This window comes from Pecten maximus, chromosome 5 (genome assembly GCF_902652985.1).
Source record: "Pecten maximus chromosome 5, xPecMax1.1, whole genome shotgun sequence".
Taxonomy (NCBI): domain Eukaryota; kingdom Metazoa; phylum Mollusca; class Bivalvia; order Pectinida; family Pectinidae; genus Pecten; species Pecten maximus.
In genome coordinates, this window is record NC_047019.1 from 51,200,889 (window position 1) to 51,219,331 (window position 18,443).

The window sequence follows — 18,443 nt, forward strand, 5'->3', positions numbered from 1 at the left end:
ACAATATAGCAGGATCAACCTGCAATAGTCAAAATCCAAGATGGCCACTTGTCAGCCATGTTGTTTCAGATTGGTCCCAAAATGCAAAATACACAACTAGAGACCAAGGGGAACCTACATATGAAATTTGAGAAAGATCCATTCAAGACTTTCTGAGAAATAGTGATAACAAACTTTCATTGTCAAAATCCAAGATGGCTGCCAGTCGGCCATATTGTTTTCCGATTTGTCCCAAAATGCAATATGCATAACAAGGGACCAAGGGGAACCTACATATGAATTTTGAGATAGATCCCTTCAACACTTTCTGAGAAATAGTGATAACACGAATTGTTTACATAGGGATTGAGTTAATAGTTTTAACACTTCAACTGAGGAAATGGCCTTGATCTGTCATGTTTGAATTTTTAACACTTGTACAAAAGTTGGATGATGATATTTTATATACTTACATCTGCACAGTACAAAGCTGAACATATACAGTCAGTGGCAGCCTCATGTAAAAGAGATGGACAGTCTTGTGCTACCTAAAAGTATATACAGTGGAACATAAACACGATGTCTCAAACCAAACATGCTGAGGAATGCGACAATGTAGAGGGTCTAAAAAAATAAAGCTTAAACACCTTAGATATAAATTATAGGTAATTGATTTATAAAACATATTAGAGAGAAATTCACTTAATTGCATTTGTATAATCTGCTTATTTACATAAAATTCTCAGGTCCCTTATCCTTCTTTATTTTTACACTGAACTGTGCATAAGAAAATTCTGAAAAAAAATTGGAGTAATTCAGGAAATCAACTGATCTTTGTTTCTAAAACTAGAAAATGTCTTTAAGACATAAATGCCCCATTGTTCCCAGTGGAGTCACACCCTCTGTTTATACAACTTTTATCTCCTTTGCCTAATAATGCTCCAGACCAAATTTCATCAAAAACCATGGAGGCCTTCAGGACAAGTATGGATTTAAAGGAAAAGTTAACAAAAGGACTTAAGAGGGACGAAAGACATTGAATGCCGTGCCATGGCATAAGCTCACTGGCCCTTCGGAAAAATACTTTTAATTCTTGGTAAATAATTCTTTTAATTAACTGATACATGTATCTAGCGCACATTACTGAATGATGTATATAGGGTGAAGCCAAACCCTAACGATGTATAAAGGATGAAGCCAAACCCTAACGATGTATATAGGGTGAAGCCAAACCCTAATGTTGTATACAGGGTGAAGCCAAACCCTAACGATGTATATAGGGTGAAGCCAAACCCTAACAATGTATATAGGGTGAAGCCAAACCCTAACGATGTATATAGGGTGAAGTCAAACCCTAACGATGTAGATAGGGTGAAGCCAAACCCTAACAATGTATATAGGGTGAAGTCAAACCCTAACGATGTATATAGGATGAAGCCAAACCCTAACGATGTAGATAGGGTGAAGTCAAACCCTAACGATGTAGATAGGGTGAAGCCAAACCCTAACGATGTATATAGGGTGAAGCCAAACCCTAATGTTGTATACAGGGTGAAGCCAAACCCTAACGTTGTATACAGGGTGAAGCCAAACCCTAACTGATGTAGATAAGGTGAAGCCAAACCCTAACGATGTATATAGGGTGAAGCCAAACCCTAATGTTGTATACAGGATGAAGCCAAACCCTAACGTTGTATACAGGGTGAAGCCAAACCCTAACGATGTATATAGGGTGAAGCCAAACCCTAACAATGTATATAGGGTGAAGCCAAACCCTAACGATGTAGATAAGGTGAAGCCAAACCCTAACAATGTATAAAGGGTGAAGCCAAACCCTAACGATGTATATAGGGTGAAGCCAAACCCTAACGATGTATATAGGGTGAAGCCAAACCCTAATGTTGTATACAGGGTGAAGCCAAACCATAACGTTGTATACAGGGTGAAGCCAAACCCTAACGATGTATATAGGGTAAAGCCAAACCCTAACAATGTATACACAGGGTGAAGCCAAACCCTAATGTTGTATACAGGATGAAGCCAAACCCTAACGATGTATATAGGGTGAAGCCAAACCCTAATGTTGTATACAGGGTGAAGCCAAACCCTAACAATGTATATAGGGTGAAGCCAAACCCTAACGATGTATATAGGGTGAAGCCAAACCCTAACGATGTATATAGGGTGAAGCCAAACCCTAACGATGTATATAGGGTGAAGCCAAACCCTAATGATGTATATAGGGTGAAGCCAAACCCTAACAATGTATATAGGGTGAAGCCAAACCCTAACGATGTATATAGGGTGAAGCCAAACCCTAATAATGTATAGAGGGTGAAGCCAAACCCTAACGATGTATATAGGGTGAAGCCAAACCCTAATGTTGTATACAGGGTGAAGCCAAACCCTAACGTTGTATACAGGGTGAAGCCAAACCCTAACGATGTAGATAAGGTGAAGCCAAACCCTAACGATGTATATAGGGTGAAGCCAAACCCTAATGTTGTATACAGGATGAAGCCAAACCCTAACGTTGTATACAGGGTGAGGCCAAACCCTAACGATGTAGATAAGGTGAAGCCAAACCCTAACAATGTATAAAGGGTGAAGCCAAACCCTAACGATGTATATAGGGTGAAGCCAAACCCTAACAATGTATATAGGGTGAAGCCAAACCCTAACGATGTATATAGGGTGAAGCCAAACCCTAATGTTGTATACAGGGTGAAGCCAAACCATAACGTTGTATACAGGGTGAAGCCAAACCCTAACGATGTATATAGGGTGAAGCCAAACCCTAACAATGTATACACAGGGTGAAGCCAAACCCTAATGTTGTATATAGGATGAAGCGAAACCCTAACGATGTATATAGGGTGAAGCCAAACCCTAATGTTGTATACAGGGTGAAGCCAAACCCTAACAATGTATATAGGGTGAAGCCAAACCCTAATGATGTATATAGGGTGAAGCCAAACCCTAACGATGTATATAGGGTGAAGCCAAACCCTAACAATGTATATAGGGTGAAGCCAAACCCTAACGATGTATATAGGGTGAAGCCAAACCCTAACAATGTATATAGGGTGAAGCCAAACCATAACGATGTAGATAAGGTGAAGCCAAACCCTAACAATGTATATAGGGTGAAGCCAAACCATAACGATGTATATAGGGTGAAGCCAAACCATAACGATGTAGATAAGGTGAAGCCAAACCCTAACGATGTATATAGGGTGAAGCCAAACCCTAACAATGTATATAGGGTGAAGCCAAACCCTAACGATGTAGATAAGGTGAAGCCAAACCCTAACGATGTAGATAGGGTGAAGCCAAACCCTAACAATGTATATAGGGTGAAGCCAAACCATAACGATGTAGATAGGGTGAAGCCAAACCCTAACGATGTAGATAAGGTGAAGCCAAACCCTAACGATGTATATAGGGTGAAGCCAAACCCTAACTCTGCCGAGCTATTTGCATTGTCACCTGGAAAAAAGTATATATGCAAATAAGCCGATTCCTGTATAGTCATAAAAATGCACAAACATAACAAACAATAGAGTTTTGTGTGAATAATCAATAACACAGAAGATAACTCACCAGGACCTGAAAGGGAGCCATCAAAAGTTTGTTGTGTGTGATACAGTCGTCCTGCACCACTCCAAGGGCAAACCAGCTGCCCATGCAACGGAACACTTTGGCCTGGGCTCGAGGGTCATTGGCACATGTCTCTAGACAGGCTGTCTATAATACACAACAAACTTATTATACCACATCACATAATACACAACAAACATAACATACAAGTTTATTATACCACATCACACACTAATACTGACAATCTCTCTGTAAGAGGAAGTCTACATCACAGACTAATACTGACAATCTCTCTGTAAGAGGAAGTCTACATCACAGACTAATACCGACAATCTCTCTGTAAGAGGAGGTCTACATCACACACTAATACTGACAGGTCTACATCACACACTAATACTGACAATCTCTCTGTAAGAGGAGGTCTACATCACAGACTAATACTGACAATCTCTCTGTAAGAGGAGGTCTACATCACAGACTAATACTGACAATCTCTCTGTAAGAGGAGGTCTACATCACACACTAATACTGACAATCTCTCTGTAAGAGGAGGTCTACATCACACACTAATACTGACAATATCTCTGTAAGAGGAGGTCTACATCACAGACTAATACTGACAATCTCTCTGTAAGAGGAAGTCTACATCACACACTAATACTGACAATCTCTCTGTAAGAGGAGGTCTACATCACAGACTAATACTGACAATCTCTCTGTAAGAGGAGGTCTACATCACACACTAATGCCGACAATCTCTCTGTAAGAGGAAGTCTACATCACACACTAATACCGACAATCTCTCTGTAAGAGGAAGTCTACATCACAGACTAATACTGACAATCTTTCTGTAAGAGGAGGTCTACATCACACACTAATACTGACAATCTCTCTGTAAGAGGAGGTCTACATCACACACTAATACCGACAATCTCTCTGTAAGAGGAAGTCTACATCACACACTAATACTGACAATCTCTCTGTAAGAGGAAGTCTACATCACACACTAATACTGACAATCTCTCTGTAAGAGGAGGTCTAAGTCACACACTAATACTGACAATCTCTCTGTAAGAGGAGGTCTAAGTCACACACTAATACTGACAATCTCTCTGTAAGAGGAAGTCTACATCACACACTAATACTGACAATCTCTCTGTAAGAGGAAGTCTACATCACACACTAATACTGACAATCTCTCTGTAAGAGGAAGTCTACATCACACACTAATACAGACAATCTCTCTGTAAGAGGAGGTCTACATCACACACTAATACTGACAATCTCTCTGTAAGAGGAAGTCTACATCACACACTAATACTGACAATCTCTCTGTAAGAGGAAGTCTACATCACACACTAATACTGACAATCTCTCTGTAAGAGGAGGTCTACATCACAGACTAATACTGACAATCTCTCTGTAAGAGCAAGTCTACATCACACACTAATACTGACAATCTCTCTGTAAGAGGAAGTCTACATCACACACTAATACTGACAATCTTTCTGTAAGAGGAAGTCTACATCACACACTAATACTGACAATCTCTCTGTAAGAGGTCTACATCACAGACTAATGCTGACAATCTCTCTGTAAGAGGAAGTCTACATCACACACTAATACTGACAATCTCTCTGTAAGAGGAGGTCTACATCACAGACTAATACTGACAATCTCTCTGTAAGAGGAAGTCTACATCACAGACTAATGCTGACAATCTCTCTGTAAGAGGAGGTCTACATCACACACTAATACTGACAATCTCTCTGTAAGAGGAAGTCTACATCACACACTAATACTGACAATCTCTCTGTAAGAGGAAGTCTACATCACACACTAATACTGACAATCTCTCTGTAAGAGGAAGTCTACATCACACACTAATACAGACAATCTCTCTGTAAGAGGAAGTCTACATCACACACTAATACTGACAATCTCTCTGTAAGAGGAGGTCTACATCACACACTAATATGACAATCTCTCTGTAAGAGGAGGTCTACATCACACACTAATACTGACAATCTCTCTGTAAGAGGAGGTCTACATCACACACTAATACTGACAATCTCTCTGTAAGAGGAGGTCTACATCACACACTAATACCGACAATCTCTCTGTAAGAGGAAGTCTACATCACACACTAATACTGACAATCTCTCTGTAAGAGGAAGTCTACATCACACACTAATACTGACAATCTCTCTGTAAGAGGAGGTCTAAGTCACACACTAATACTGACAATCTCTCTGTAAGAGGAGGTCTAAGTCACACACTAATACTGACAATCTCTCTGTAAGAGGAAGTCTACATCACACACTAATACTGACAATCTCTCTGTAAGAGGAGGTCTAAGTCACACACTAATACTGACAATCTCTCTGTAAGAGGAGGTCTAAGTCACACACTAATACTGACAATCTCTCTGTAAGAGGAAGTCTACATCACACACTAATACTGACAATCTCTCTGTAAGAGGAAGTCTACATCACACACTAATACTGACAATCTCTCTGTAAGAGGAAGTCTACATCACACACTAATACAGAAATCTCTCTGTAAGAGGAGGTCTACATCACACACTAATACTGACAATCTCTCTGTAAGAGGAAGTCTACATCACACACTAATACTGACAATCTCTCTGTAAGAGGAAGTCTACATCACACACTAATACTGACAATCTCTCTGTAAGAGGAGGTCTACATCACAGACTAATACTGACAATCTCTCTGTAAGAGCAAGTCTACATCACACACTAATACTGACAATCTCTCTGTAAGAGGAAGTCTACATCACACACTAATACTGACAATCTTTCTGTAAGAGGAAGTCTACATCACACACTAATACTGACAATCTCTCTGTAAGAGGTCTACATCACAGACTAATGCTGACAATCTCTCTGTAAGAGGAAGTCTACATCACACACTAATACTGACAATCTCTCTGTAAGAGGAGGTCTACATCACAGACTAATACTGACAATCTCTCTGTAAGAGGAAGTCTACATCACAGACTAATGCTGACAATCTCTCTGTAAGAGGAGGTCTACATCACACACTAATACTGACAATCTCTCTGTAAGAGGAAGTCTACATCACACACTAATACTGACAATCTCTCTGTAAGAGGAAGTCTACATCACACACTAATACTGACAATCTCTCTGTAAGAGGAAGTCTACATCACACACTAATACAGACAATCTCTCTGTAAGAGGAAGTCTACATCACACACTAATACTGACAATCTCTCTGTAAGAGGAGGTCTACATCACACACTAATATGACAATCTCTCTGTAAGAGGAGGTCTACATCACACACTAATACTGACAATCTCTCTGTAAGAGGAGGTCTACATCACACACTAATACTGACAATCTCTCTGTAAGAGGAAGTCTACATCACACACTAATACTGACAATCTCTCTGTAAGAGGAAGTCTACATCACACACTAATACTGACAATCTCTCTGTAAGAGGAGGTCTACATCACACACTAATACTGACAATCTCTCTGTAAGAGGAAGTCTACATCACACACTAATACTGACAATCTCTCTGTAAGAGGAAGTCTACATCACACACTAATACTGACAATCTCTCTGTAAGAGGAAGTCTACATCACACACTAATATGACAATCTCTCTGTAAGAGGAGGTCTACATCACACACTAATACTGACAATCTCTCTGTAAGAGGAAGTCTACATCACACACTAATACTGACAATCTCTCTGTAAGAGGAGGTCTACATCACACACTAATATGACAATCTCTCTGTAAGAGGAAGTCTACATCACACACTAATACTGACAATCTCTCTGTAAGAGGAAGTCTACATCACACACTAATACTGACAATCTCTCTGTAAGAGGAAGTCTACATCACACACTAATACTGACAATCTCTCTGTAAGAGGAAGTCTACATCACACACTAATACTGACAATCTCTCTGTAAGAGGAAGTCTACAAGTTTCAGTTGTTTTAACTGTGCCATATACTACACCTACATACCAAATTTCGTCAAGAACAACACTTAATTAGCAACATCTCGGGACCATTCCTGGTCAATATCATCACACTAACCTAACTTGTCAATGAAAGTTTTGAGGTGTTTTCTGTTGAGGAATTCCCTAGAAGTGTACATACCAGTAACTGTAATACAACAGGGGAGGCTTTTGTGAGCTCTTCCAAAACATCAGTTCGTCTGTTGGATCCGAGGCGCAGTGACCGGCTGTTCACCTGTTTGATAGACGGCTCACTGTTTTAATTCACTATTATACTAAAAAGAGACTGTTCTTTATATAACTGATCATAAATAATGATATATTGATGATAGTTGACTTGTGATGTTTCGGAAATAGTCTTTTGTCCTGCGATAGCCATGTGATAACTTGTCTACCTCCTTTTAAAACAGCAAATCACGACACAGTACATACACAATATCAAGGGTCAATCGGTGAAAGTTTGAAGCTTAATTACAATCTTTGTTAATTTTTCACATAAAGTGGTATAATTTCGTAAACAGTCTCATTACAAGTATTCTAATGCTTGCCTGAAAGCAAATGCCCAGAGACAAATGACGAACTCTGACCTCTAGGTCCATGTACAGGTAATTAGACTACAAACACTACAAGAGCTGTCGTAGAACAACATAGCTTGTCTTGCAAATGTTTGTCAATAAATAATTACAATACATGTACATAAATCTGCATTGTTTTGCATATTGGATAAATAAAATACATATTGTGTACTTGACAGAATTGATTTGTGATACTCAACCTTAACTGACATCATTGAAATTCATAAACAGCTGAAAATCTCTAATATCTTCAAAAATGCAAATAATGTCAAAGTCAAAATATGTCATAAAGCAGGTTTACCTTTTCCTAAAATCTCTTAGTTTGACTCTGGGAGTGAATAGTCTAACCCCACAGGGACCCTATTGTCAAATACCAGTACCATAGTACAATTATAAAGTGATGTGTTGACGCCTTTCAACACTTGCATCGAAAAACTTTAAGTTTAAGTTCAAAATATGCCAAAAAGCAGGTTTATGCCCCCAAAAATATCTTGGTTTCATTCCTGGAAAGGATAGTAAAACCCAACAGGAAGGCTAAAGTCAAACATCAGTACCTTAATACCACGACAAATGATAACACACACTTGTATCAGTGAAAACATCGACTTACCTCCTCAGGTATAACATCGACTTACCTCCTCAGGTATAACATACACTTAACTCCTCAGGTATAATATACACTAACCTCCTCAGGTATGACATACACTTACCTCCTCAGGTATAATATACACTTACCTCCTCAGGTACATGTATAACATACACTTACCTCCTCAGGTATAACATACACTTACCTCCTCAGGTATAACATACACTTACCTCCTCAGGTATGACATACACTTACCTCCTCAGGTATGACATACACTTACCTCCTCAGGTATGACATACACTTACCTCCTCAGGTATGACATACACTTAACTCCTCAGGTATGACATACACTTACCTCCTCAGGTATGACATACACTTACCTCCTCAGGTATAACATACACTTACCTCCTCAGGTATAACATACACTTACCTCCTCAGGTATAACATACACTTACCTCCTCAGGTATAACATACACTTACCTCCTCAGGTATAATATACACTTACCTCCTCAGGTATAACATACACTTACCTCCTCAGGTATAACATACACTTACCTCCTCAGGTATAACAGTCAACACTTCCAGCAGGAAAGGTAGCTGGTGTACATTGCTTCCAAACCTACAGAAATAAAAACAGCAATATGTCGGATTCAGCAGTATAAAAATGACAACCTTAAGTCAATTCTCCAAGACATAGTCAAGTTCAATAATTATACAAACTAACCAGGTACTGTTCAGCAAACAGTGTAGTCCAATCAAAATTTATAAATATTAACAGACGTTAGTACACGGACGTGTAAACTTTGATCTAAATCATACCAAATTCAATCTTTTATCAATTAGATATTATGTAAAGAGGCATTGTAAAAACAAGTTTTCCCAAAACTTTGAGGATATATATACTACACTATCTGTTGATAATACATCTCAGTCACACATTGAATACACTGACTCCAATTAGCAAAGAAATCTGACAGTTATAAGTTGATTGTCAGTACTGTTGTAACAAGCTGACACAGTGAAAGTTTATTGTCTCTTAATTTGTAAAAGCTAAGACTATTGTAGTTGATTGTCCCTACCCTTGTGAAAGCTAAGACTATTGTAGTTGATTGTCCCTACCCTTGTAAAAGCTAAGACTATTGTTTCAGTAGTTGATTGTCCCTACCTTTGTACAAGCTAAGACCATTGTAGTTGATTGTCCCTACCCTTGTAAAAGTTAAGACTACTGTTTCAGTAGTTGATTGTCCCTACCCTTGTAAAAGCTAAGACTATTGTTTCAGTAGTTGATTGTCCCTACCTTTGTAAAAGCTAAGACCATTGTTACAGTAGCTGACAGTCCCTACCCTTGTAAAAGCTAAGACTATTGTTACAGTAGTTGATTGTCCCTACCCTTGTACAAGCTAAGACCATTGTAGTTGATTGTCCCTACCCTTGTAAAAGCTAAGACTATTGTAGTTGATAGTCCCTACCTTTGTACAAGCTAAGACTATTGTTTCAGTAGTTGATTGTCCCTACCCTTGTAACAGCTAAGACTACTGTTACAGTAGCTGATAGTCCCTACCTTTGTACAAGCTAAGACTATTGTTTCAGTAGTTGATTGTCCCTACCCTTGTAACAGCTAAGACTACTGTTACAGTAGCTGACAGTCCCTACCTTTGTACAAGCTAAGACCATTGTAGCTGATAGTCCCTACCTTTGTACAAGCTAAGACTACTGTTACAGTAGCTGATAGTCCCTACCTTTGTACAAGCTAAGACCATTGTAGTTGATTGTCCCTACCCTTGTAAAAGCTAAGACCATTGTTACAGTAGCTGATAGTCCCTACCTTTGTACAAGCTAAGACCATTGTAGTTGATTGTCCCTACCCTTGTAAAAGCTAAGACTACTGTTACAGTAGCTGATTGTCCCTAGCTTTGTACAAGCTAAGACTACTGTTACAGTAGCTGATTGTCCCTACCCTTGTAAAAGCTAAGACTATTGTTTCAGTAGTTGATTGTCCCTACCCTTGTAAAAGCTAAGACTACTGTTACAGTAGCTGATAGTCCCTACCCTTGTACAAACTAAGACTACTGTTACAGTAGTTGATAGTCCCTACCTTTGTACAAGCTAAGACTATTGTAGTTGATAGTCCCTACCCTTGTAAAAGCTAAGACTTTTGTTTCAGTAGTTGATAGTCCCTACCTTTGTACAAGCTAAGACTTTTGTTTCAGTAGTTGATAGTCCCTACCTTTGTACAAGCTAAGACTATTGTTACAGTAGCGGATAGTCCCTACCTTTGTACAAGCTAAGACCATTGTTACAGTAGTTGATTGTCCCTACCTTTGTACAAGCTAAGACTATTGTAGTTGATTGTCCCTACCTTTGTACAAGCTAAGACCATTGTAGCTGATAGTCCCTACCCTTGTAAAAGCTAAGACTACTGTTACAGTAGCTGATAGTCCCTACCTTTGTACAAGCTAAGACTATTGTAGTTGATTGTCCCTACCCTTGTACAAGCTAAGACTACTGTTACAGTAGTTGATAGTCCCTACCTTTGTACAAGCTTAGACTATTGTAGTTGATTGTCCCTTCCTTTGTACAAGCTAAGACTATTGTTTCAGTAGTTGATTGTCCCTACCCTTGTAAAAGCTAAGACTATTGTTACAGTAGCTGACAGTCCCTACCTTTGTACAAGCTAAGACTACTGTTACAGTAGCTGACAGTCCCTACCTTTGTACAAGCTAAGACCATTGTTACAGTAGCTGATTGTCCCTACCTTTGTACAAGCTAAGACCATTGTTACAGTAGCTGATTGTCCCTACCCTTGTACAAGCTAAGACCATTGTAGTCCCTACCTTTGTACAAGCTCCAGTGGGGCATCTTTCCATGCTGCCATTTGTAGTGCAAGGTCAGCCAAGGCAAGACTAAGCTGAAGGAGAAATCAACATCAAGTGGATAATATAAACAGCTTCAAGGAGATCCTAGCTTAATTAGTCTGACACGAACATGTGATAGTACGTAAGTAATGTTTGGGGATATATTGTCATGGGATACATACATTACACATACAATGCCACGTCGTCTCTGTCACCCCTGCATAAACTATGCACACACAAGAACGATACAGTATCTTGCAAACAACTGCACAATAAGATTGCACATTCTGTGTGATTTTTTGCAGGTTGGTTTAACAATATTACAGTAGCAAATTGAATATTAAATGATCACTCTGGTACTATGTTGACTAAATATACCTATACATACAGCTATATACAGATACAATTTAAGTGGCAGGTGACGTGTAACAGTCTTGGTAATAATAGAAAAAATACCTGTACATAGGGATATATAATTACATGATGTATTATCAATTCATGAGTAGCATTATCAACAGTTGGTGAGACCACAACTGCCAATGCACATGTGAAACCAAGATATATGTGGATTGCAAATCCTAAAATTTGACTAAAATGTGTTACAGTTATTATGTGGGAACTAATCTCTCATGAACATTAACAGTATCTTCCTATAAGCCAGCATATTGCACAAAGAAATTACAGATTTTCAAAATATTCCAACTATATATACATTCACAAGAGAACCTAATTCAGTTCAAAGGGAAACATTAAGGAAAACTACCTGATACAAATATTAACCTAAATATAGCATACATCAGATGTTTATAACCTCCGTATCAGGTCCCTTTAATAAGTATGATAACACCTATATGTTAACAATACATTAGATCCCAGAGGGATTTTGGCACACACCATTGAATGATCCTTATTGATTCTACAAGAACAAACTTCAATTCTCAAAATCCCAGATGGCCACCTGTTGGCCATTTTGTATTCCTGATCAAAGATCAAAATTGATTCTGCACAACCAGGGACCAAGGGGAACCTACAAATGAAGTTTGAGGAATATCCCTGCAGTATTTTTCAAGAAATAGTGGTAACAAACTTCAATTCTCAAAATCCATGATGACCATGATCACCTGTTGGCCAATTTGTTTTTCTGACCAAAAATCGAAATTGAAACCCTAACCCTAACCCGGCACAACTAGGGATCGAGGGGAAGCTACAAATTGTGTAAACATCACCTGATGGTGTAACGTTGTGTGATCCCAGTTACTGTATAACTTTAATTGATTTGGGAGCACACTGTCAGATGTTTGAGAAACAAACTCCTTTTTGGACTCCCCAAAATCTTCTTTAAATATACAATTATTATTATCATATTTTTTAGTAACTTAGGGTGCTTCATAGGCAGCTATGATTGCTATTCATTGTGCTGTCAGTAAAATGCTGACATGAGTGCTCTCCCTTATAACATGGGTTCAAGACACAGTGGCAACATCTGAAACAACCTGTTTCCTTAGCAATGTTAGCAATAAAAGATATAAAGAGCTTATAAGTTGATTGTTGACCTTGTAAGTAATGGAAAGGCTATTTTCAATTTTAATTTTGGAAACAAGGTTCCCCCCTATTATAAGCAAAATTAAAAAATCCTACCAAAATAAATATGTGTTCAACTCACCTGTGTATCAAAAATCCTACCAAAATAAATATGTGTTCAACTCACCTGTGTAACAAAAATCCTACCAAAATAAATGTGTGTTCAACTCACCTGTGTAACAAAAATCTTACCAAAATAACTACTCACCTGTGTAACAAAAATCCTACCAAAATAAATGTGTGTTCAACTCACCTGTGTAACAAAAACCTTACAAAATAACTACTCACCTGTGTAACAAAAATCCTACCAAAATAAAGATGTGTTCAACTCACCTGCGTAACAATAATTGCCTGTGTGTCTCCTGATATCTTCCCAGCATGCTCCAGTAGAGAATCCTTCAAATACTATAATACAAAAAAAAAAAATGTCTGCTTTACTTTTGGGATGCTCACCAAATGTATAAATTCACAACATTGATTATATAATGTCACTGTATCCAAACCTTATACAATACCACATTGTATTAATTATGGAATCATAACAGATTTGTAGAAATCAAATCACTTTTAAAAACTTTGTATCTGGTGGTTAATGTTTTTTGTCTCCTTCGATTGGCCTATTAAATCTGATTGAAATATGTCATTATTATACACATGATGAAGATCCGACTTTGGTAAGTATATATATATATATGGAGTCATTTCTGTACCTAAGAGTTACAAACTTTCCCTATCGACAGACAGGTATGAGAATTCTGTACGTCACAGTTACATACTTTCCCTATCGACAGACAGGTATGAGAATTCTGTACGTCAGACGTCACATACTTTCCCTATCGACAGACAGGTATGAGAATTCTGTACGTCAGACGTCACATACTTTCCCTATCGACAGACAGGTATGAGAATTCTGTACGTCACAGTTACATACTTTCCCTATCGACAGACAGGTATGAGAATTCTGTACGTCACAGTTACATACTTTCCCTATTGACAGACAGGTATGAGAATTCTGTACGTCACAGTTACATACTTTCCCTATCGACAGACAGGTATGAGAATTCTGTACGTCACAGTTACATACTTTCCCTATCGACAGACAGGTATGAGAATTCTGTACGTCACAGTTACATACTTTCCCTATCGACAGACAGGTATGAGAATTCTGTACGTCACAGTTACATACTTTCCCTATCGACAGACAGGTATGAGAATTCTGTACGTCACAGTTACATACTTTCCCTATCGACAGACAGGTATGAGAATTCTGTACATTACAGTTACATACTTTCCCTATCGACAGACAGGTATCAGAATTCTGTACGCCACAGTTACATACTTTCCCTATCGACAGACAGGTATCAGAATTCTGTACGTCACAGTTACATACTTTCCCTATCGACAGTATGAGAATTCTGTACGTTACAGTTACATACTTTCCCTATCGACAGACAGGTGTCAGAATTCTGTACGTCACAGTTACATACTTTCCCTATCGACAGACAGGTATGAGAATTCTGTACGTCACAGTTACATACTTTCCCTATCGACAGACAGGTATGAGAATTCTGTATGTCACAGTTACATACTTTCCCTATCGACAGACAGGTATGAGAATTCTGTACGTCACAGTTACATACTTTCCCTATCGACAGACAGGTATGAGAATTCTGTACGTCACAGTTACATACTTTCCCTATCGACAGACAGGTATGAGAATTCTGTACGTCACAGTTACATACTTTCCCTATCGACAGACAGGTATGAGAATTCTGTACGTTACAGTTACATACTTTCCCTATCGACAGACAGGTATGAGAATTCTGTACGTTACAGTTACATACTTTCCCTATCGACAGACAGGTATGAGAATTCTGTACGTCAGTCACATACTTTCCCTATTGACAGACAGGTATGAGAATTCTGTACGTCACAGTTACATACTTTCCCTATTGACAGACAGGTATGAGAATTCTGTACGTCACAGTTACATACTTTCCCTATCGACAGACAGATATGAGAATTCTGTACCTCACAGTTACATACTTTCTATGTGAGAATTTGTAAGCAGATCATGCATATATTCTGAATGTGAATGCTATACTTACCCCATGGGAATCAACCGGCAGCTCATGGAAAGAATACTGTATCTGAAAGTTATACGCAAATGAAACTAATCACATATTCAAAACAGTACAACACCATACTCATTACAACCCATGTCATTATCACAACACCTTCTTAAATCTCGACTTTTGACATTTTCATTTGCATCTGTGGTATAATAAACACACAAAACTATGTATGATCCATATATCTGTGAGTGTCAAATGAAAAATCTATTTTTTCTCTTCTTTTCCCTTCTTTCACTCTTCCTTCAAAACATTTAATAACTTTGTATAACATTATATAGCAGGAGCCAATTACAATGGTCAAAATCCAAGATGGCCATACTCTTTGTCATCCATTTAGTTCATTCAATCAGACTTGCATGCACAACTGGAGACAAAGAGGAACTTGTACATTCTTTAAAATGGACCCATAATGGCGATTATGTCATTTAAGAAATTGTTATTACAATGCAGTTTCAACTGTCAAAATTCAATATGGCTGTCTGTTGACCATGTTGTTGTCAGGTTGGTCCTATACAGGAATATGCAAAACTAGGGATCAAGGGGAACATACATAAGAAATTTCAGAAAGATCCCTTCAGTACTTTCTGAGAAATAGTGATAACAAACTTCAATTGTCAAAATCCAACATTGCCGCCCATCAGCCATGTTGTTTTCTGATCAGTCCCAAAATGCAATATGCATATATCTAAGGATGAAGGGGAACCTACATATGAAAATTAGGCAAGATTACTTCAGTACTTTCTGAGAAATGGTGATATCAAGAATTGCTTACAGAGGGACCACAGATGCAGGACAATTTGAATAGACCATCATCTGATGATGGACTAAAAAAAGACAAAACTTGTAACACAGTGTTGATATAGGAGGTACATGGGTATGTATTGTATACAGGTTCATGTATAGATTTGTACTAAAGTGCGAAGATTCAAGGTACCTCTGTATCTCAATAGTACAGGTCTATGTATAGATTTGTACTACAGCGTGGAGATTCAAGGTACCTCTGTATCTCAATAGTACAGGTCTATGTATAGATTTGTACTACAGCGTGGAGATTCAAGGTACCTCTGTATCTCAATAGTACAGGTTTATGTATAGATTTGTACTACAGTGTGGAGATTCAAGGTACCTCTGTATCTCAATAGTACAGGTCTATGTATACCTAGTTTTGTACGACTTACTTTGGTCCTCATTGTTTGTGCAGCAAAGTAGCAAGACTCCAGCGTATGTTGCTGTCTCAGTAACTGGTCTGAAATCTGCCAAGCGCATACCTGTAACAGTAGTGTATCATAAATGTATTTATGATGCAATAAAACTGGTCTCAACCAAGGTCTCAACTTCTTATACATCTGCAGGGCAGGTCTCAACTTCTTATACATCTGCAGGGCCATCCTCGCTAGTCAAGGTCTCAACTTCTTATTCATCCTTGTCAGATTAAGCCTGGTTTTCTGAGCATTCAAATCATCCAGTCCTGAATTTCCAGGTCACCCAATGGAAGTGTGTCTTACGTGCTGGTTGACATAATAGGCCAAGGGTAAAAACAAAGAGGTCTTGGCTAGCAAAGATGCTGCAGAACAGGCTATTCATTTATAATCAGTCCACACAGATTTTCACAATCACTAATTTCACAGCTTTTTCACTTAAAGAACCGAAGTACAAACTGTTTACCTTAAAGAGACATCACAATAAAAATATGATACTTTTTTATTTGTTGTATGAGTTATATTCACTTCCATTTACTTTTCTATGCTATATCCCAATATTTACACTGACTTCCAATTACCAGTTTGGAAAACCCCTCTCAAATTTGGATTGATAACATCATGACAGTTTTGAAAATGAAGCCAGTTCATTTGCATACATGTACACAAATTCAAGATAGAAGAGACAAATATCACAGGCTTTCCTAATGCCAAAACTTGTAAATAACACTAAAATAAACAATTAATATACAGACGAATCACCATGTTGGACTCACTCCTTAGATACCACACCAGTTAGATCTATACCATGTCTAGAATATGGTATATACTTTGGATCAGGTCCTAGAGAACACCCAGAAGAGCTAGAGCTTCAATTCCAATTTTCCAGTATGTTTGCAATCCACACAGATCTTGATCATGAGAGTATGACTGAGTCACCAACATGATCAATCTTTAAACACTAACTGAAGCGCATATATATATAGCTAGTCCATCGAAAACAAAAGCCAGACTCACAATGTTTTCTAAAATCACATTATCAAGTAACTATTTAGTATACAAATTAAAGCCACCATCAAACATAACATTAGGTGACAGATTGAGAAGAATCGGAGGTGCACTTAAAATAAACCAAATTTATACAAATATTCATTCTTTCACAGAAGTATCAATTCAAACTCAATACCATCTAGTTCTATGATATAAGACTTCAAATGTTCATATCATGATTTTTTTTACGTATTTCATCAGATATTTTACATTTTTGTTATTTCTCAAACCTCGAAGTATAATCGATACTTGCAAAAAACGCGGATCAAATCTAAATACTATATGTGCACCACCTCCCCGAGTCAATTAAATTGCATTCAAGACATCACTGCATTAAGCTTGAGTTTGTCCCTTGTCTGCAAATTATATATTTCTATCATCTTCAAATTTCATAATAATCACAGTTGGTCGGTAGCAATGTTTGGTAAGGTAAACATAAGGCGAGGAGTTTTAAACAGGGTAGTGCAACAGATTTTGGACTAGGCCTACTGTACTAGCAGACACATTGCAAAAACCCACATGATAATTTGCCTGCTTAAGTTTCAAACTTACCGATCGTTGAAGTTCCCCAAGCCATACTGAAGCCTGCTCTTTCCCAGCTTTATCTGGGTTGTTATAGAGAGCCTGTAATGCTTGTAATACGGTTTCAATAGGTGGTTCGTTTTCCATTTTGTATTTAATTTATCACTTTAGTAGATCTAATTCACACAGCTTCGCCAACCGGGATGTACCGGAAGTGCTCTAAATGTTCGTCTTCAAGTCCGCAGTAAATAAATAAGTTTTATTGAGATTTTTAAGTGAAAATGCGACTGTAGTATAATTTTTAATATTCTGTTCAAATACAATGGGGATTTAAAATAAGTTTTA

At 38.0% G+C, this 18,443-nt stretch overlaps 1 protein-coding gene across 1 annotated transcript in view; it reads right to left on the reverse strand.

Moving 5' to 3' along the window:
* LOC117328303 (transportin-3-like) overlaps positions 1-18,297 on the reverse strand; it is a 72,523-nt gene extending 54,226 nt beyond the window's left edge. Inside the window, exons 1-9 of the mRNA XM_033885827.1 lie at positions 18,129-18,297; positions 16,506-16,595; positions 15,301-15,342; positions 13,526-13,597; positions 11,591-11,664; positions 9,312-9,375; positions 7,738-7,830; positions 3,583-3,726; positions 453-527 (exon numbers count right to left, since the gene is read on the reverse strand). Coding sequence (XP_033741718.1) covers positions 453-527; positions 3,583-3,726; positions 7,738-7,830; positions 9,312-9,375; positions 11,591-11,664; positions 13,526-13,597; positions 15,301-15,342; positions 16,506-16,595; positions 18,129-18,245 — 771 coding nt within the window. The 5' untranslated portion in view covers positions 18,246-18,297. The remainder of the gene's footprint in view (positions 1-452; positions 528-3,582; positions 3,727-7,737; positions 7,831-9,311; positions 9,376-11,590; positions 11,665-13,525; positions 13,598-15,300; positions 15,343-16,505; positions 16,596-18,128) is intronic.
* Between the last annotated feature and the right edge of the window lie 146 nt (positions 18,298-18,443).